Genomic DNA, 20,421 nt, shown 5'->3' on the forward strand with positions numbered 1-20,421 from the left:
CGTGACGGCGGGATTGAGGAGATCCTCGAAGTATTCCTTCCACCGTCCGACGACATCCCCAGTTGAGGTCAACAGCTGCCCAGCTCCACTGTAGACAGCGGTGGTAGGGCACTGCTTCCCTCTCCTGAGGCGCCGGACGGTTTGCCAGAATCTCTTTGGCCAGCCGGTAGTCCTTCTCCATGGCCTCACCGAACTCCTCCCAGTTTTTGCCTCCACAACCAGCCGGGCTGCACTCCGCTTGGCCTGCCGGTACCCATCAGCTGCCTCAGGAGTCCCACAAGCCAACCAGGCCCGATAGGACTCCTTCTTCAGCTTGACGCCATCCTTTACTTCCGGTGTCCACCACCGGGTTCGGGGATTGCCGCCTCGACAGGCACCGGAGACCTTACGGCCACAGCTCCGAGCGGCCGCTTCGACAATGGAGGTGGAGAACATGGTCCACTCGGACTCAATATCTCCAGCCTCCCTCGGGATCCGGTCGAAGTCGAAGTTCGAACTCCAACCCCCGGGCCTGGCTCCAGGGTAGGGCCCCGGCTTTGTTGTTCATCATAAGGGGTTTTTGAACCACTCTTAGTCTGACCCGTCGCCCAGGACCTGTTTGTCTTGGGAGACCCTACCAGGGGCATATAGCCCCGGACAGCACAGCTCCTGGGTCATTCGGGTACTCAAACCCCTCCACCACGTTAAGGTGGGAGTTCAAGGAGGGGATATGTTCACTGATATGGTCTTTCTTATTTAAAATATATTCATGTATTTACATTTTTCAATATTTTTTAGTATTTTAATGTTTTATCTTCATAAATATATGTGTTAAGGTTGCATATGGATTATATAGTTACTCATTCTGTGTTCTCGGATTATATTCAGCATCATGTCTGATGTGCATGAAGGGATTCTCTGAGGAAGTTTATGTTTGAAACGCAGTGACTCTCGTCTGGACTCGATGATGAAATGCTGAGAGTAAATCATCTGCTCTCCAGGGGAACTTCTCTTATATTCATTATTAATCACAATCATAAAGAGTTGTTCCCTATTTATTATTCATCATAAACCGCTCCAGGCTCGTTCCCATCGTAGAGAAGCCTGAGGGAGTGTGTGTGTGTGTGTGTGTGTGTGGGGTGGGGGGGGGGGGGTGTGACAGCGTGAAGCTTCGGCCGATCCGTCAGGACTCGAGTATCTGTGGAAGATAATTGTAACTTTTTCTCTCAGAATTTAGTTCTTATTTCTCGCAAAGAAATTGTGTGTGTGTGTGTGTGCGTATATATATGTGTGAGAGAATGTGTAAATGTGAGCAAGAGTGTGTGTGTGTGTGTGTGTGTGCGCGCGCGCGCGCGTGTGTGTGTGTGTGTGTGTCATCAGTCGCATTCGGACCTCCTCGTTGTCTCTTGTTTAATGAGCGTTAATGGTCTCATTTGATGAATGACAAACACGGGCTGCATGTCGCGCTCCTCCATGCGCTCTGAAGAGTGTGTGTGAGAGAGAGTGTGTGTGTGAGAGAGTGTGTGAGACCGTGCTGTTGATTCAGCATCTCTTCCACTGCGCTGAGGTGCGCGCGCTCGCGTGCGTGAGAGCATGATCGAGTGCATGTGGACGCGTGAGGCAGGAGGAAGGATGCTTGCTCGTGTGTGAGAGAGAGAGAGAGACACACAGAGAGAGAGAGAGAGAGAGAGAGAGAGAGAGAGAGAGAGAGAGAGAGAGAGAGAGAGAGAGAGAGAGAGAGAGCAGTATTTACTCCGGAGAAACGCCAGACTCGTCGCTCGCGCCGTCAGCATGCAGGAGGTGAAGGAGGTGAGTGTCTCCGCGCGTTTATCCGCGTCAGTCGTGCGTTATGTGTGTGTGTGTGTGTGTGTGTGTATGTGTGTGTGTGTGTGTGTGTGTGTGTGTGTGTGTGTGTGTGTGTGTGTGTGTGTGGTGGACATCGCGTGCTCTGGATCTTTCCATGCACGGACTGCGGACTGCGTGTGTGTGCATTACATGCTTCACACATGACATGAATCGCATGTGATTATGATGCGCGCGTGCTTTAGTGCGCGTTTGGCAGTGAGATTTAAACTCTGGTTGCCGTGGGAATGACGCGCTGCGTTGCGTTGCGTTGGATGCGGCGTAACTCGACTGGCATACCAAAACACGCACTGCAGGCGCGCGCATCACATGCAGATCCCGATGAAGTTTGTCGTCGCTCCGTGATTCATGTGTGTGTCCTACTTGTGTGTGTTCGGATCCGAGCTGCCCTTGAGCGAGTCACTGACGCTGTGTGTGATGATCCAGCATGTGCACGAGCGGCCGAAGGATGGACAGATGATGGACGGATGATGGATGGATGATGGATGGGCCACTTGACATGACGTATTCTGTAAGACGGGTTAGAAACCGCGGGTTTACGGCTGATAAACACAAAAAATATTTCTTAATGATTCATCATCAGTGCATGCATATTCATCTGTCATCATAACTTGCTCCACCTCTGAAACCTTTCCTTTAAGCATACTTACATTTTTTATTTTATAATAATTTGGGATATTGGTTAGTCATATTTGCAATGTCTAGATCTCATTAAAATAACTTAAATATAACATTACACATTCAGCATTTTTACTCGCTTCTTATATGAGTAAAACTATACTGTTTTTTGGGGGGGTATTTTGATCATTATTATTATCCATGATTTTACTATAAATATGGGGGGGAAAATCACAAATAATTGCACAGAATCGAAAAGTAAAACATTGAATTATATGTGACATTTTGAGAAAGTCTGAAATAGTATTTTCTTGTCAAATGTACTCCAATAATCTTTGTTTTGGTTCATTATTATTATTATTATTATTTTTACAATGTGGTTCAAATAGTGATAACCACTGAAAATGTGTGATTTTACCACAAATGCTCAATTTGATTTATGGTTACTGTAGTAAAACCATATTTGTAAGGTACGAATGAGTCAAAATACATATTTATATTACTATCACTCTTTTGAACCTGCATAGCAACACCCTAACAACCACCCAAACAACTACATAGCAGCACTACACCGTTCAACACAGGCAAAAACACTCTTATATTCTTATATATACTTTATTATCTTTATATAATCAAAGATTGCATTATACTTTTTTCATGTTTAGAGAGTTATTTTTTTTTAAATACAAAATACATAGGCTATTCATATGAAATGTCAAAATACATTTTTCAAAATTTTTAGTCAAGTCAAGCATCACTATTACTATCACTCTTTTGAACCTGCATAGCAACACCCTAACAACCACCCAAACAACTACATAGCAACACTATCTCTACACCGTTGGAAACTCTTATATTCTTATATACTTTATTATCTTAGACAATTGCATAATACTTTTTATGTTTAGAAAGTTATTCAATTTTTTCTATTGATAATGTATGTTTATGATCTGCATGATTCATAAAATGTAAAAATGAATTAAAATAAATTAAAATAAATCCCTAAAAGGTTCTATAAGCTCCTTTAAGTTCCTAAGAGTGTGCAGAAAATAAACTAGTGATGAAAAAAGTGAAAAAAGAAAGAAAATAAACACGTGATGTTAGTTAGTAAACACAAACAGGAAGTCCTGCGAGATCCAGGCAGAATAAAAGTCCCTCCAGAGCGTCATGATTCCTGAATCCCGAGTCTGGTGCTGGAGTCCGCACGCTACATCTGTCCTGAAGCGCTTCGTCACGCGCTGTCCTGTAAAGAGATTGCTTTATGACGGAGATATGCAGATGTGATTGTTCTGAGAGATTCAGAGAATCCAGCGTAAGAATGAAATCACTTCGGCTTCAAAGAGGAAATTATCATTATGCAGTGCAATCCAGATTCTTTTTAGATTGAACGATACCTGTTGAGTTACAGTGACCCAAAAACATCTGCCATGCCAAGTCAAGTCAAGTCACGTGTGTACAGTACAGACGGTGTCAGAGCAGCTTCACAGAAATAAACCGGTGAAAAACACAATCAATGATGCAAACTCTACAGAAGACAAGAGTCATTACTCGATCACTGCATTAGATAACTAATCAAAGAACAAACTCAACTTTCCTGGCTTTTTCAAATGAGTTTCATTTCATATTTTCACAGCTTTTAATTTAAACCCCTCAGCCGATATGACACACACAATCCCATAAAAACCCATTTTCACCATATGGGACCTTTAAAGTAAAAAAACTGTGTTGCCTTTTAAGTTCATTCTAAAAAAGTTACAAGTTAAAAGTTAATACAAATAAATTAGTTTAATCAACAGAAACTCAAAATATTATGCAGAACAACCAGTGTTGGTTAAAGTTACCTTTAAAAGTAATGCGTTACAATATTGCGTTACTCCCTTAAAAAAGAAATTGCGTTACTTAGTTACTGTTTATGGAAAGTAATGTTACGTTATGTTTGCGTTACTCACTAAAAAGGAACTAATTGCGTTACTTTGTTAGTTTTTATGGAAAGTAATGTTACGTTACTTTTGTGTTAGGCCTACTTCCTAAAAAGTAATTACAGTAATTGTGTTACTTAGTTACGGTTTATAGAAAGTACTGTGACATGTTTGCGTTAAGAGTGCTTACACAAGGCCTCTGCATTTACTCCTGATTTCTCTCAACATGAGGACAGGAGCTGTCGGGCAATAAATGGGAGAACAAAGTACCTTGCATTACTTATTTGAAAAAATTACAGATATTTTGTTTTAAACTTAAAAGTAATCCATTACTTGAGAAAAGAATTGGGTTACGTAACCGTGAACAACATTAGTGAATCTAAGTTGATTTGACAAAAGACAAAAAGGTGATGACAAATCATTCAAAACATTTTTACAGTGTTGAGAATGAAGATTTCTCTGTTGTTGGAGAGCATGATGGTTAATTCCTCTCGTAGCAGTTTCAGAGCAGATGTTTGTGTAGCTGTCTTGTGTTGACTCGTGTATAATTGACGGATGCTCCGGGAGGAAGTTCTGCTGGTGTTCCTGAAGAGTGTGTGCTCCGCTGCTGCGTGTGAGGATGATGTGCTGATTCGCCCAGGGGTGATCTCCACGGCTGTGTTTTGTGCGGTTTCATCAAAGGCCGGTTTGTGATCTCGTGATGCTCTTGTATGTGGAGACGTTCATCAGGACGGTTTGATAAACTCTGTCATGAATATGTGTGCTTGTTCAAGCAAACGCTCTATAAACACAAGCATCCGCTCAGATGTCATGCTAACGTTGATTCTCCTCCACATTTGTTATGTTTGTTGGGACAGAAGCCGGAGCCGGAGGAGCCGCCGGCCGAAGCTTCCACTGCAGACGCCGAAGAGAAGATCCAGGAGACCGCCGCACATCTCACAGAGACTCCTGTAGGTCAATCCATTATATGCTCATTCATAATTATAATTCATATGTATTCTGTGCACATCGTGTTATTTATTTAATGTATGATGTATTCTGTTTACGTGACTCTACGTGGCCTTCGTTAATTACCCATTGGGGATTCACACCCATTCAAAGTGTTTTGAATTGAATTGAATTGAATGAGTTGCTGTTTCCTCATAGTTGGCATATAAAGTCTGCTTATATTAACAAATATTTACTGGTGGAAATGTTTTGTTGGTTTAATTTAAAGAGAAGCCATTCTGCCCTTTTACAAAGTCTTGTGTTTGGTCTCGACTAGAACAGGTTTTCCTGCTTGAATGTTGATTATTCTCCTCATATTCTCCATTGTTGCGGCTCCTCTCTTCCCAGTCTGTCAGTAACGCTCTGTTTACTTCCTGTCTCTATGAAGCCCCTCCTTCTGAAAAGCACACTGTGCTCTGATTGGTCGGCTGGAGCAGTGTGTTGTGATTGGTCGAGCGCTTCGAGTGTGTTTGGGAAATGTCCCGCCCCTTACCATAACCGCCAGTTTAACACACTACTGACTAACTCAACCAGGCCCCGCCCCTTTATTCTGCATATTAATTATTATAATGAGGAATATTGTGACGTGTTCAAGAAACCTTAAAATGTTGAGTTCATTGAAACTAAAAAACTGAATTAATACATTGGAAGATATTTTGTCTGTTCTTAGTATTAACTCAAATTTTTTGTTTTAATGAACTCAAAAGTTTAAGTGCACAGGTAACTTGCCTTGAGTTTAACCAACTAATCTTACAGTTTATGTATCATTATGCAGTGCAATAAGTTAATAAAAAAAGGATTTGAGTCTTTAAATATTCATAGTTTGGCTAGATTTTGAGAACTAAAAAATATTTTGTTTCATCAACGAGTCATTTATAATTCATGTCTAATGCTTTTTTTTGGATTTTTTTTTCTCTCCTGCATAAAAAGTGGATTTTACTTACAGCCTAAAACACAAACATACCCGGCTGGAAAAAACTTACTAAAACCAACCTGAGCTAGTTGGCTGGCCTTTATTTAAAAAAAAACTTTATTAACCCTATGGATGTTGCTAGTTAAAGCTGGTTTAAACTGGGTGTCGCTCTTTTAAGCTGGTTTAAGCTGGATGTTGCTGGTTTAAGCTGGTTTAAGCTGGTTTAAGCTGGATGTTGCTGGTTTAAGCTGGTTTAAGCTGGTTTAAGCTGGATGTTGCTGGTTTAAGCTGGTTTAAGCTGGTTTAAGCTGGATGTTGCTGGTTTAAGCTGGTTTAAGCTGGTTTAAGCTGGATGTTGCTGGTTTAAGCTGGTTTAAGCTGGTTAAAGCTGGTTTAAGCTGATTTAAAGGAGAACTCCAGTCAATTTTAACATTGAGCTCAATTTTTAGTAAATTTGGAGCGCTGTCAATACAGAGAACAAACGACAAAAATCGGTGTTGCCTACACTGTGTTCTCCTCTTTTTAAAATTTGCACCCTATTGACTTGAATGGGGAAAAAGAGGATAACACGGTGTAGACAACACCGATTTTTGTCGTTGTTCTCTGTATTGACAGCGCTCCAAATTTACTAAAAATTGAGCTCAATGTTAAAATTGACCGGAGTTCTCCTTTAAGCTGGATGTCGCTAGTTAAAGCTGGTTTAAGCTGGTTTCCCAGCGTGGCCAAGCTGGTGTTTAGCTGGTTTTTATCAGGTTTGTGAGCTGGTTTCAGCCGAACCACCGAGAAAAGTGTCCAAAACCCCTCTAAAACCAGCCTGCTAAACCAGCCATGACCAGACTGGAAGACCAGCGCCCATCTTAGGCTGGTTTTTGCTGGTTTTTGCTGGTTTTTGCTGTTTTTCAGCAGGGTAATGAGCCGTTCTGTTTTGAAACGTCCCGCTGAGGAAAGCGCTCTGTTTCTGTGCTGGTTTTGTAGACTGAGAGTTCAGGGATCGGGACAGAGAAGTCGTCCAGTCCTGACAGCGAAAGCAACCCGCTCAGCTCCAGCAGCTCCAACGAGCAGGTCGTGCCCAACGTCCTGAAGGTGAGGACTACACCGAGCATTCATGATGCAATCAAGGGCCTGGGGTTCTATATAGAACTGTTCTCGACTCAATTAATGACAAAAATATTCTATATAAGGAGAAATATCTTAAAGTCCCCCTGTAGTCAATCAGTGTATCTCTTAAAACTCATCTGTGATCCCCAAAAGTGTTTTTTCCTTTAAAAAATATCGTCACGCCTTAAAATATCTTGAATGTAACTCGACACCCTTGCCTCATTTAGTATGTGCGGTTCTATGAATATGCTAATGAGCCCCGCCTCCACTCACTCACTCACTCAGAGATCCACTGGTGGACGATCACACGTTGATCTGATTGGTCAAGGTAGTGTGTGACGTCAGAAACACCAGCGATTTCAAACCGTGTTTTTGAGACTGTCTTTGGTTCACTGCAGTTTTAAGCAGAAAATACTCAGCAATGCTGTCCACTTATGAACTTACACATGGTGTGTGTTAAAGCAGATTAATAACACCACATACACACATACACTACATTAAAAGCTGGATGTACACCACAGGGGGACTTTAAAGAATTGCATCGTACTTTGATGTTTAACGGGTTATTTACATTTCTAAGTATTTATTCCTATGCGATTCCTCAAGTCATGTGTGTATTCTGACTTTTCCCCTCTAGGAAAGTTCATCTGAAGGGTTGGACGAGTTACAATCCCCGAATACCCAGCCGATTCCCGAATCCTCCGTGGAAAAGGAAGATGCAACGGTCCTACCCCCCCACCCTGAGGCCAGCGTGACCTCTGACCTCGAGAATCCCAAGGACCAATCGGCTCACTACGGCACTCTCAACACTCACTCCCTGACGCTCCTGCACGGATTCCCATTCCATCCCTCGTTTCCCAGCCTTCCCACCAGAAACTACTTACCGGAAAACTGCTACACGCTCCCGCTCCACCGGGACAGCTTTCCTCGAGGTGGCGCTTCAAAAGCAGAGCATGATGGGATAGATATTCTCTCCGGCGTGCCAAGCCTTCCCGTCCATCACATGAGGCAGAGTTTGGACCTCTCGGGGGACGTTCCTCACGCGTTCCTCCAGGATCTGTACCGGACGGTCATCCCTGGTGAAAACAAAATATGCTAAGTATACTTGCAGCCAGAATAATTTAGTGTACTTCAAGCCATATAAGGCCACCTCCATTTCCATATGGTTTCAGTGATACATTCCATAATTTTCATACAATTTATGAAGTTTGGCTTATTTTGATATAAATTTGACCTCTAATAAACACATAAAATGCATTGTTACAATAATCATTTCCAGCACAGTTAAAATATACCTAAAACATATTTTGAATAAAGTGCAAATAAATACACTTTTAATTTTCACTTCAAGTATATTTTTGGAAAATATATTTTGGGAAAATATATTTCCATAATTTTCATGCAATTTATGAAGTAGAAGTGTTATGGGAAGTTTGGCCGATTTTGATATGAATCTGACCTCTAATAAACACATAAAACGAATACTGGTACGTATGTGCGTTATTAAAGCTCGCCGCCGCATCATAAATGGTGAATCTATTATTTTTGTATTTATCCGGTTTGAACATAAAAGGCTGAAAGTTTTTGAAATGTTCAGTGCATGTGTGTGAGTGCAAGCTGTTGAAGCTCCGCCCCCTGTGCCGGGAGCAGCGGCTCATTTGCATTTAAAGGGACACACACACAAAAACGGCGTGTTTTTGCTCACCCTCAAAAAGTGACAATTTTAACATGCTATATAAAAATATCTGTGGGGTATTTTGAGCTAAAACTTCACACACACACTCTGGGGTCATCAGAGACTTATTTTACATCTTGTGAAAAGGGCATTATATAATGTATGTAATGTATTTAATGTATTTAAAGAGAGTACATTTTGTTGTTAGTATATTTGCAATGTAATATTGAAAAAGGGAATATATTTCAAATACAATAAAGTAAATCTTCTTCCCACTAGGGATCCCGCAGAAACGGGCCAGCATGGTGAGCCTGGACAGCGTCCGGAAAGACCCGCGCTGGAGAGACCCGAACCTGAGGGACGTCACCGCATGCGGAGCAACCACGCTCACACTATTACACAGAAATATACATTTATATTATATATAAATACAAAGATTGTATATATAAATAACACATTTTTCTTAAATATATAATTATTATAATTGCTTTAACTAAACTAAACACAAATAATAATACTAATATAATCATAAAAATATAACTATTATTAAATTAAATTAAAACTAAACTAACAATACTAATATAATCATAAAAATATAACTCTTATTAGTGTTTAGTTTAATGTAATGATGTGAATCTATATGAATACAGGGAGGTCATCTCCATGCTGAGCCACCCGATGGACCCGGTGAAGTCCAACGCCGCGGCGTATCTCCAGCATCTCTGCTACGAGAACGACACGGTCAAGCAAGACGTCCGGCAGCTCCGAGGAATCCCGGTCCTGGTCGGGCTCCTGGATCATCCCAAACCCGAGGTGCACCGCAAGGCCTGCGGAGCGCTGAGAAACATCTCCTACGGCAGAGACAACTTCAACAAGGTGGCCATCAAGAACTCCGACGGGATTCCTGCGCTGCTGAGACTGCTGAGGAAGACCAACGACGGGGACGTCCGGGAACTGGTGACAGGTGCACATCAGCATTCATGCAATCAATGAGCGTGGGGCAACCGGAGGGAGAACGGGTCTGCTGACCCGGACCACAGAACCAGTCACGACTCGCATATCTGTGGCAATAGCCAACTATACACTGTACGGGTCAAAATTATACATTTTTCTTCTATGCCAAAAATCATGAGGATATTAAAGGAACGTCTCGGTTACGGATGTAACCCTCGTTCCCTGAGTAGGGAACGGAGACGTTACGTCGAAATGACGACGAATGGGGTTCGCTTAGAAGCCTATCCTCTTCGAATATTAATAAAACGAGCCAATGGCAAGCAAATGCCATGGGTCTGCTGAATTTGCATAGCGTAACTCCGCCCCACAGTGTGGGTATATAAGGAAGTGAGCCGGCAACATGCAGATATGTTTCTTCGCTGAAGGAGCCAAGCTGAACTCAGGCTGTTCCAGCGGTACAGCGGAAGTGGCAGGAAGACGTAACGTCTCCGTTCCCTACTCAGGGAACGAGGGTTACATCCGTAACCGAGACGTTCCCTTTCGTAGTCACTTCGAGTTACGTCGAAATGACGACGAATGGGGTTCCCAGTCCAATCACGCCACCTCGGCTGTCTTCCAGTGCCCTGCGTAAGTCTGAGCTCCCTGTCGTGAGACTAGCACGGACGAAGGACTCCTACTTAACACAGGAATACCAAGGTACACTGGGAAGCATATCACAGTGGAAATATGCAATCAGTGCCCGCCCGAAGGGGGGGGACTTAAGAAAACACATATGACCCGGAGGGGGGTGCATACGGATAACACTGGGGTGTCCAGCCCGTAGGGTGGAGTATTTCAACCCCAGGGGTGGCAGACTGGCTTGCCAAGGGAAAGACACATGCTCGAAGGAGGCTTACAGTGGAAATACACACGTGGGGGTCGCCCAGCGGGGGAACCATGCACATGGTGGCACCTAGCCAACGCGAAAGCTGCCGGAGGCATAACTCTGGCGTTGACGTCAACAGCGCTGGAGGAACTCAGGGCTTATCAGGCTCACCTGAGGAGAATATCGCACGTATCCAGTCCGTGGAGTGGAATGGCGAGCAAGCGAAGACACCTGAGCGGGTCCTAGCACCGGCTGGTTGAAGCGAGTACTCGGGAGGACACTGGCTCCACTCGGAGATTGTAGAATCTGGCGAATGTGTTGGGTGTCGCCCAGCCTGCAGCTCTGCAGATGTCTGTTAGCGAGGCGCCATGCGCTAGAGCCCAAGAGGAGGCCACACTCCGGGTGGAGTGGGCCGTCACACCAAGGGGGCACGGTCGACCTTGCTGCTGGTAAGCCAAAGCAATGGCGTCCACTATCCAGTGAGACAACCTTTGCTTGGAGAGAGCCCTTCCCTTCAGCTTCCCACCATAACAGACAAAGAGCTGGTCTGAGGTCCTGAAACATTGCGTTCTGTCTACGTAAGCACGGAGGGCGCGTACTGGACAGAGCAATGCCAAGGCTGGGTCTGCCTCCTCCAGGGGCAGCGCTTGCAGGTTCACCACCTGGTCCCGGAAGGGAGTGGTGGGAACCTTGGGCACATATCCAGGCCGGGGTCTCAGGATCACGTGAGAAAAGGCCGGCCCGAATTCCAGGCACGCTTCGTCTACAGAAAATGCGTGCAGGTCCCCTACCCTCTTGATGGAGGCCAGAGCAACCAGGAGCGCTGTCTTAATTGACAGGAACTTAAGCTCCACTGATTGCAGAGGCTCAAAGGGAGCACTCTGCAGGGCAGTTAGTACCACTGAGAGGTCCCAAGAGGGAACGAGAGGAGGGCGAGGAGGCTGTAGTCTCCTCGCTCCTCTCAGGAACCTGATGACCAGGTCGTGCTTTCCCACGGACTTACCATCAACTGCGTCGTGATGTGCGGCGATAGCGGCAACATATACTTTCAGGGTGGAGGGAGACAGCCTTCGCTCCAACCCATCCTGCAGGAAGGAAAGCACGACACTGATCGGGCATGATCTGGGGTCTTCTGAGTGAGAAGAGCACCAAGAGACGAAGAGGTTCCACTTCAACGCGTAGGCATGTCTAGTGGACGACGCTCTAGCGGAAGTGATGGTAGCCACCACCGCTGGTGGTAGGGTACTCAAACCTGCCTCGTCCCGTCCAGGAGCCACACGTGGAGGTTCCAGAGATCGGGACGAGGGTGCCAAAGGGTGCCCCGTCCCTGAGAAAGGAGGTCCTTCCTCAGAGGAATTGGCCAGGGAGGTGCTGTCGCGAGGAGTACAAGTTCGGAGAACCAGGTTCGGGTGGGCCAGTGCGGCGCAACCAATATGACCTGCTCCTCGTCCTCCCTGATCTTGCACAGGGTCTGTGCAAGAAGGCTCACTGGGGGAAACGCATATTTGCGGAGGCCCCGGGGCCAGCTGTGCGCCAGAGCGTCCGTGCCGAGCGTGCCCTCGGTCAGGGAGTAAAACTGGGCGCAGTGGGACGAGTCGTGGGAGGCAAACAGGTCTACCTGTGCGTCCCCGAACTGATCCCAAATCAGCTGGACCGCCTGGGGATGGAGTCTCCATTCTCCAGGAAGAGGCTGAAGCCGTGAGAGCTCGTCGGCTGCACAGTTCAGGTCTCCCGGAATATAAATGGCTCGAAGCGACCTCAGATGCTTCTGACTCCATAAGAGGAGGTGGCGGGCGAGTTGCGACATACGGCGGGAGCGTAGACCACCTTGTCGGTTGATGTACGCTACTGTCGCGGTATTGTCTGATCGGACTAGTACGTGCTGGTTCTTGAGCAGCGCCCGGAAGCGGTGCAGAGCGAGACGTACTACCAGCAACTCGAGGCAATTGACATGCCATAGGCGGTGGGGTCCTGTCCAGGAGCCCGCGGCAGCATGTCCATTGCACATGGCACCCCAGCCCGTGGAGGAGGCATCCGTTGACACAACAACATGCCTGGAAACTCGTTCTAAGGGCACTCCGGCCCGTAGAAAGCTGAGGTTCGTCCACGGGGAGAAGGTCTGACGGCAGGTCGGAGTAACTGGTACTCGGAGCTTGCCCTGGTGCCATGCCCACCTCGGGACTCGATCGTGAAGCCAGTGCTGAAGCGGTCTCATATGAAGCAATCCGAGCGGCGTTACCGCGGCTGCAGATGCCATATGCCCCAGGAGCCTCTGAAAAAGTTTCAGTGGAACCGCACTCTTGCTCTGGATTTGTCTCAGGCAAGTCAGCAGTGACTGCGCGCGCTCGCTCGTAAGCTGCGCGCACATGGCGACCGAGTCGATTTCCATACCGAGAAAAGAGATCCTCTGCACGGGGCAAAGTTTGCTCTTCTCCCAGTTGACCCGAAGGCCCAGACGGACTAGGTGCCGGAGCACTAGGTCCCTGTGTTCGCAAACCTGGTCCCGAGAGTGAGCTAGGATTAGCCAGTCGTCGAGATAATTCAGGATGCGAACCCCGTGTTGCCGTAGCGGCACAAGGGCTGCCTCGACGACCTTCGTGAAGACGCGAGGAGACAGGGCCAGCCCGAATGGGAGGACCGCGTACTGGTATGCCTGCCCCTCGAAAGCAAACCGTAGAAACGGCCTGTGTCGAGGAAGAATGGAGACATGAAAGTAGGCGTCCTTCAGGTCGATCGCTGCAAACCAATCCTGTGGCTGCACACATTCGAAAATGCGCTTGGCCGTGAGCATCTTGAACGGAAGCCTGTGAAGGGAACGGTTCAAGACGCGCAGATCCAGGATTGGTCGTAACCCACCGGTTTTCTTGGGGACAATGAAGTAGGGGCTGTAGAAGCCGGACCTCATTGCGGCTGGAGGGACAGTCTCGATCGCACCCTTCGCCAGCAGGGTGGCGACCTCCGCTCTCATGACAGGGGCATTGCCACCGACCATAGTGAAGCGGACTCCCCTGAAGCGGGGAGGAGACCGCGCGAACTGAATCGCATAGCCGAGCCTGATGGTCCGCGCGAGCCAGCGGGACAGGTTGGGAAGCTCTAACCAGGCTCCCAAGGACTGTGCCAGCGGGGTCATGCGGACGACAGACGTCCCCGCGGGGGTGCAGCGAAGCGGAATGACCGGCCCGGACGTGGGTGGCATAGCGGCCCGGTGTGGGGGCACGGTCATTAGCCGCGTCCTGCCAGAGGGAGCCAGGGAAGGACCAGCGTTCCACGGGGGCGTGCTCTGGCAGGGGTCTGGCGACAGAAGGGGATGAGAGCGGCGGGGCCCGTGGGCGGCGCGCACTGTCATTCCCTTCTGGGGGCTCAGAGATGGGGATATCAGTTCTTTCTTTAACCACATTAGGGTGCTGCCCACCCGTGGGTGAGCAGCGGGGAGTGGAGAACAAAGGATTCTCCCCCGGCCCTCCACCGGGGGAAGGAGTGGTCCTGCTACCATCTCCTGAGAAGAACTGATGGCCATCTCTGAGCAGCCCGTCTCAGGAGCGCCGCTTGGCCTGGCGTTTAGCGGGGCGCGGGGCTGGAGAGGGCTGGGGCGCCTGCCTGCGGCGTCCTCCACGACGCGGCCCGGGTGAAGGCTGCTGCTGGGGCCGTGCGGGAGGGGCGGGAGCCGCGGGAGGGCGCCCTCGGCGGCGAGCAGGCTGAGGCGTCTGAACCGACGGCTGGGTGGAGGCAGCAGCGGGCCGTCGGGGCAGAATATGACGAATAGCCTCAGTCTGCTTCTGGGCGGTTGAAAACTGTTGGGCAAAATCTTCAACCGCTCCGCCGAAGAGGCCAGCCTGGGATATGGGGGCGTCAAGCAGACGAGTCCGCTCAGCGTCCCTCATATCGGCCAGGTTGAGCCAGAGGTGTCTCTCCTGGACCACACTAGTGGACATCACCTGGCCCAGGGAGCGTGCGGTCACTTTCGTCGCCCGGAGAGCGAGGTCAGTGGCGGCACGCAGCTCATTGAAGAGCCCTGGGTCAGTCCTCCCCTCGTGCATGTCCCTGAGCATCTGGGCCTGGTAGACCTGCAGAGTGGCCATGGCATGCAATGAGGCGGCTGCCTGCCCCGCAGCTCTATAGGTCTTCGCCACCAGGGTCGACGAAAACCTACAGGCCTTGGAGGGGTGCTTAGGATCACCACGGGAAGAAGCACTCTGTGGACACAGTTGCATCGCAACAGAGCGTTCAACCATAGGCACCCCAGTGTACCCGTAAACAGCCGCCTGATCGAGAGGAGGAAAGGCGGAGGAGGTCGCCGAGCGATCACGGGAAGACAAGGGTGTCTTCCAGGACCTCGAGACCTCCTCATGCACATCCGGGAAGAAAGGCATTGGGGTTGGACGCCGACGTGAATCGGCGGCCGCGCCCAAAAACCAATCGTCCAGACGCGAGCGCTCGGGGCAGGGTGGCGGATTGCACTCTAACCCGATGCTCGCGGCTGCCCGGGAAAGCATGGCCGTCAGCTCGGGATCAGGATCGGGCAATGCTGACGCGCCCGGAGGCGGCAGCACAGCCGACCCCTCATCTCCCGAGGACTCCTGCCCACCTTGTGATGCTGTGATCGACATAGCATCGTCATTAGGAGCGCCAGACGGCGCACTCGGTCCGCCGCCGACCGTTGGCCGGGACTGATCGAGCGCATCATCTGGTCGGCTCGCGGGTTGCGGCACTTGAGAGGGGGATGTGGCCCGAGGACGAATCGTCGGTTGTTGTTGCCACACCGTCACCCTCAGGTCACCCTGGCCACCAGCCGAAGTACCAGCTCTATTACTAGAGGGGGTAGATCGGGGTGTGGATGAGGGGACTCTCACTCTTTCGAGATCACTGAGTCTCGACCGTAGTGTCGCGATGGTCATGTTTCCGCAATGAAAACATGAGTCATCCACAAGCGCTGCTTTGGCGTGCTCTAAGCCCAAACACGCAAAACAGCGATTGTGCCCATCTAAATCAGACAGCCAGTGACCACAACCAGAAGGGCACGGGCGATGCATCTTTAAAAAGACGTGCCACGCGCTTTGCTCTTTTAGAGAGAAGGAGAAATCCCCGCAGATGCTGAAGCGACCAGGGAGAGAACACACACACACTGGCAGATCACTGCTCAGATCGCAGGGAATGTGCACTCGCTGGAACTCGCTGTCACACCAACACCTGGAGGGAAGCTCGTCTCGAAGAGGAATAGAGATGATACTCAGGATGGCTTGTGGAGTGAAGGATAAACTTGGCTCCGAAAGCGAAAACATATCTGCATGTTGCCGGCTCACTTCCTTATATACCCACACTGTGGGGCGGAGTTACGCTATGCAAATTCAGCAGACCCATGGCATTTGCTTGCCATTGGCTCGTTTTATTAATATTCGAAGAGGATAGGCTTCTAAGCGAACCCCATTCGTCGTCATTTCGACGTAACTCGAAGTGACTACGAAAGGGAACACTCCGACTTTTTGGGACTTTAGCCTATTCCCCTTATCCCCCAGAGTTAGATAAGTCCATACATACCTTTTTCATCTCCGTGCGTGCTATAATTCTGTTTGACGCACCCACCGCTAGCCTAGCTTAGCACAAAGACTGGATGTGAATGCATACTAATCCAAATAAGTGACAAAATAACGCAAACATTTTCCTATTTACATGTTGTGATTTGTATAGTCACAGAGTGTACAAAAAACAAAGTCACATGAGACACAGACATATTTTAACCGTATAAATACTGGGAACTATATCCCCTGAATATAGGGCGGAGTGATAACCGCAGCACCTGAGACGCGCTCTGAACGAACTCTCTGCTCCTCACCACGGCGCGTCTCAGGTGCTGCGGTTATCACTCCGCCCAAGTAGCAGTGCTTCGCCTTCAGAGAATATAGTTCCCAGTATTTATACGGTTAAAATATGTCTGTGTCTCATATGACTTAGTTTTTTGTACACTCTGTGACTATACAAATCACAACATGTAAATAGGAAAATGTTTGCGTTATTTTGTCACTTATTTGGATTAGTATGCTAGCTGCAACCATTTACATCCAGTCTTTGTGCTAAGCTAGGCTAGCGGTGGGTGCGTCAAACAGACTTATAGCACGCACGGAGATGAAAAAGGTATGTGTGGACTTATCTAACTCTGGGGGATAAGTTGAATAGGCTAAAGTCCCAAAAAGTCGGAGTGTTCCTTTAAGATCATGTTCCATGAAGATATTTAGTAAATGTCCTACCGTAAATATATTTTTTAAAAACAATTGTGAGTGGATGCAGCAAAATTGCGACTTTAAAACTTTAAAGGCGATGTCCTATCCTAACAAACCATACATCAGTGGAAAGCTTATATTGTTTACATGACGTATAAATCTCAATTTTATAAAAAATTACCCATGTGACTGGTTTTGTGGTCCAGCGTCACATATTGTGGAAATCATGATGCACTACCATTCAAAAAAATATTTTTTATTCATAAAGGAAGCATTAAATTGCTCAAAAGTGACAATAAATACATTTATAATGTTACAAAAGATTATATTTCAAATAAATGCTGTTCTTTTGAACTTTCTATTCATCAAAGAATCCTGAAAAATAAATGTACAAAAATATTAAGCAGCAAATAATGTTATTTTAGTTTTTATATTTTTAGTTTTCATGTTAGATTTTATCATTTCTTTATGTGCTTTTGTCACAGGAATAAATTACACTTGTCTATATATATACATAAAAAACAGCAGATTTACATTAGTATAATGTTTTGTGATTTTTACAGTATTTTTAATTAAATTAATTCAGCTTTTGTCACAGGAATAAATTACACTTTACTATATATTCACATTGATGACCACTGACTTACATTGGAATAATATTTTGTGATTTTTACAGTATTTTTTATTAAATAAATTCAGCTTTGATCACAGGAATAAATGACACTTTACTGTATATTCACACAGATAACCGCTGTTTTACACTGGAATAATATTTCACAGTTGTCACTGTTTTCAATGCTACCGTGAGAATAGTTCTGAGTGGTTCATGTAAAGCCCAGCACTGAGACGCTGAATGTAAAGCACTGTCCTGATGTCCAGGAACGCTGTGGAACCTGTCGTCTCACGAGCCGCTGAAGATGCTGGTGATCGACCACGGCCTGCAGACGCTGACGGACGAGATCATCATCCCTCACTCGGGCCTGAGAGGAGACCCGAACGACCCGGCCCGGCCCGGCGACCCCGAGTGGAACACGGTCTTCAAGAACACTTCTGGATGTCTGAGGTTCGCTCGCTCGTACGCTTCTCTCTGGCGCAGGATTACTGAGCGCGTGATTCGCTGATTATACGACCTCTTCTTCTGAAGGAAAAGTAGATACTTTTGAGTGTGTAGCAGAAGAGTAGACAAGCTTTGAGACACACTATCACGTCATACAATTGACCCTTCGCAGGGAGCTTGATTGACAGGTGATCTGACCAATCATACTTCGCCATCCGCCATTTTGTCCGACAGAGCAGTCAGGAGAGTTAGTAGAGTAACGTTGGAGGATTTGAGCTTGAGAAGCGGAGTGTACTGACGTCTTTCCGCGGTTAAAACAACATTCCTTCTGATGTTCATTCATGTTTATTTGATGCTGTAAATGAACTAGAAGAAGAGATGATCGGTTCACGAGCGGCTTTAACTGAGCGATCTGTCACACACATTAAAGAGACACAAAACGCTATTTATTGTTTACATTTCTTTAAAAAATGACCAAATTGGAAAGTTGAGACTTTTATCCATCCTTTATCTGGCCTGTCAATCATCTTGTCACAGTGAAAGTCCTCCACTCTTCATGTCCTCCCGTGTCGCAGAGATGCAGAACGTTGATCTGGAGTCAGGGTCTATGGAGACTCCTCATATTAATGCAGAATGAGGCATTTAAAAGTTAATGGCGTAATGGATCTGTATAAATGTACTCGTGTTTGTAGTTCTGAACCGAATCCTCCTCCAAAGCGCAGTGGATTGTGGGTAATATTAGCCGTTATAGTGAGCACGGATCCACACTTCGACAATCCTGGGACTTCTGGCATACTCTTAACATTTTATTATAGGTTTCAGAAACATCCATCACAGACTCTACAAACAGTGTGTGTGTGTGTGTGTGTGTGTGTGTGTGTGTGTGTGTGTGTGTGTGTGTGTGTGTGTGTGTGTGTGTGTGTGTGTGTGTGTGTGTGTGTGTGTGCGCGTGTCCGTGTTTGTGTGTGTGTGTGTGTGTGTGTGTGTGTGTGTGTGTCCGTGTGTGTCCGTGTGTGTCCGTGTGTGTGTGTGTGTGTGTTTGTGTGTGTGTGTGTGTGTGTGTGTGTGTGTGTGTGTGTGTGTGTGTGTGTGCAGGAACGTGAGCTCAGACGGAGCCGAAGCTCGACAGAGACTGCGTGTGTGTGAGGGACTCGTGGACGCGCTTCTGCACGCGCTTTATTCTGCCGTCGCAAAGAGAGACATCAATAACAAAGTAAGAATTTAAATAGAAATCCAGGCCAACACCTGCACACCTGCTGATAAATATATATTTATATTTTATTTTTAAAAATTCAGATTTCTCTCTTGAACCAGAAACAATGTAATAAAACGATGCTAAGCTATAAACTCATTATAATTGATTAATTAAATAAATAATTAATTCAGTTTGAAAGTAAGATTATAATGAAAGTAAAATCAATAACAATTATAATGATTTTCTTTAATTTAATAGTAATTATTATTAGCATTATTATTTCAGTTTCAGTTTTAATGTAATATTATTATTAAAGTAAAATGAAAAAATAAAAATAATTAAATAAAATCTCACTATAATAATTATAAATATTAATATGATTGTTTACTTTAATAGTAATTATTATTATTATTATTATTCATTCAGTTTAATTAAAATTTAATATTATTACTATTATTATTATGAAATAAAAAATAAAAGTAATAATTCAAAACAGCAACAATAACAGTAATAAATCATGATAATTATTACTATTATTATAAGTATTATTAATACAGTTTCATTTAATTTTAATATAATTATTAAAGTTAAATTAAACATAATAACAATAATAATTGAATAATGACTCACTACAACATTATAAAAATAATAATAGTCATTATTATTTTAAATAATATTACATTTAAAATTTTAAGTTTTAATTAAATAATATTGATAATCATAAATATTTTATTAATTCAATTTAATTTTAATTTGATATTATAAATATATTAGTAAATGTAATTTAATTTAATAAGTTATATTTTATTATTATTAGTGTTTAGTTAAATTAATAATAATAATAATAATTTATATTATATTATTATTTTATTTTTTTGTAGTATTTAGTGTTTTATTTTAATTTACTATATTACTATTATTATTATTATGTATTATTATTTATAATTGAATGTAAGTTTATTTTGCTGCTCTGTGCAGTGTGTTTAACTGATGTGTGTGTGCCGTCCCCGTGTGTTTTCTCCTGCAGTCGGTGGAGAACTGTGTGTGTATCTTGCGTAATCTGTCCTATCACGTGCACAAGGA

At 45.6% G+C, this 20,421-nt stretch overlaps 1 protein-coding gene across 3 annotated transcripts in view; it reads left to right on the plus strand.

Annotated features, from left to right (window-relative positions):
• The first annotated feature begins 1,725 nt into the window (after positions 1-1,725).
• Positions 1,726-20,421, plus strand: part of arvcfa (ARVCF delta catenin family member a) — a 59,953-nt gene continuing 41,257 nt past the window's right edge. Inside the window, exons 1-9 of one of the 3 annotated variants that reach the window (XM_079599893.1) lie at positions 1,726-1,788; positions 5,237-5,329; positions 7,255-7,362; positions 8,015-8,471; positions 9,332-9,414; positions 9,707-10,016; positions 17,966-18,149; positions 19,239-19,356; positions 20,366-20,421. The exon at positions 20,366-20,421 is cut by the window's right edge and continues 113 nt beyond it. In XM_079599893.1, the coding sequence (XP_079456019.1) occupies positions 1,771-1,788; positions 5,237-5,329; positions 7,255-7,362; positions 8,015-8,471; positions 9,332-9,414; positions 9,707-10,016; positions 17,966-18,149; positions 19,239-19,356; positions 20,366-20,421 (1,427 nt within the window). In that variant the 5' untranslated portion in view covers positions 1,726-1,770. Of the gene's footprint in view, positions 1,789-2,234; positions 2,354-5,236; positions 5,330-7,254; positions 7,363-8,014; positions 8,472-9,331; positions 9,415-9,706; positions 10,017-17,965; positions 18,150-19,238; positions 19,357-20,365 lie in introns of those variants that run through there. The other 2 variants (XM_079599892.1, XM_079599894.1) reach the window with 2 other exon arrangements.

This window comes from Phoxinus phoxinus (assembly GCF_949152265.1).
Source record: "Phoxinus phoxinus genome assembly, chromosome: 23".
NCBI classification, from domain to species: domain Eukaryota; kingdom Metazoa; phylum Chordata; class Actinopteri; order Cypriniformes; family Leuciscidae; genus Phoxinus; species Phoxinus phoxinus.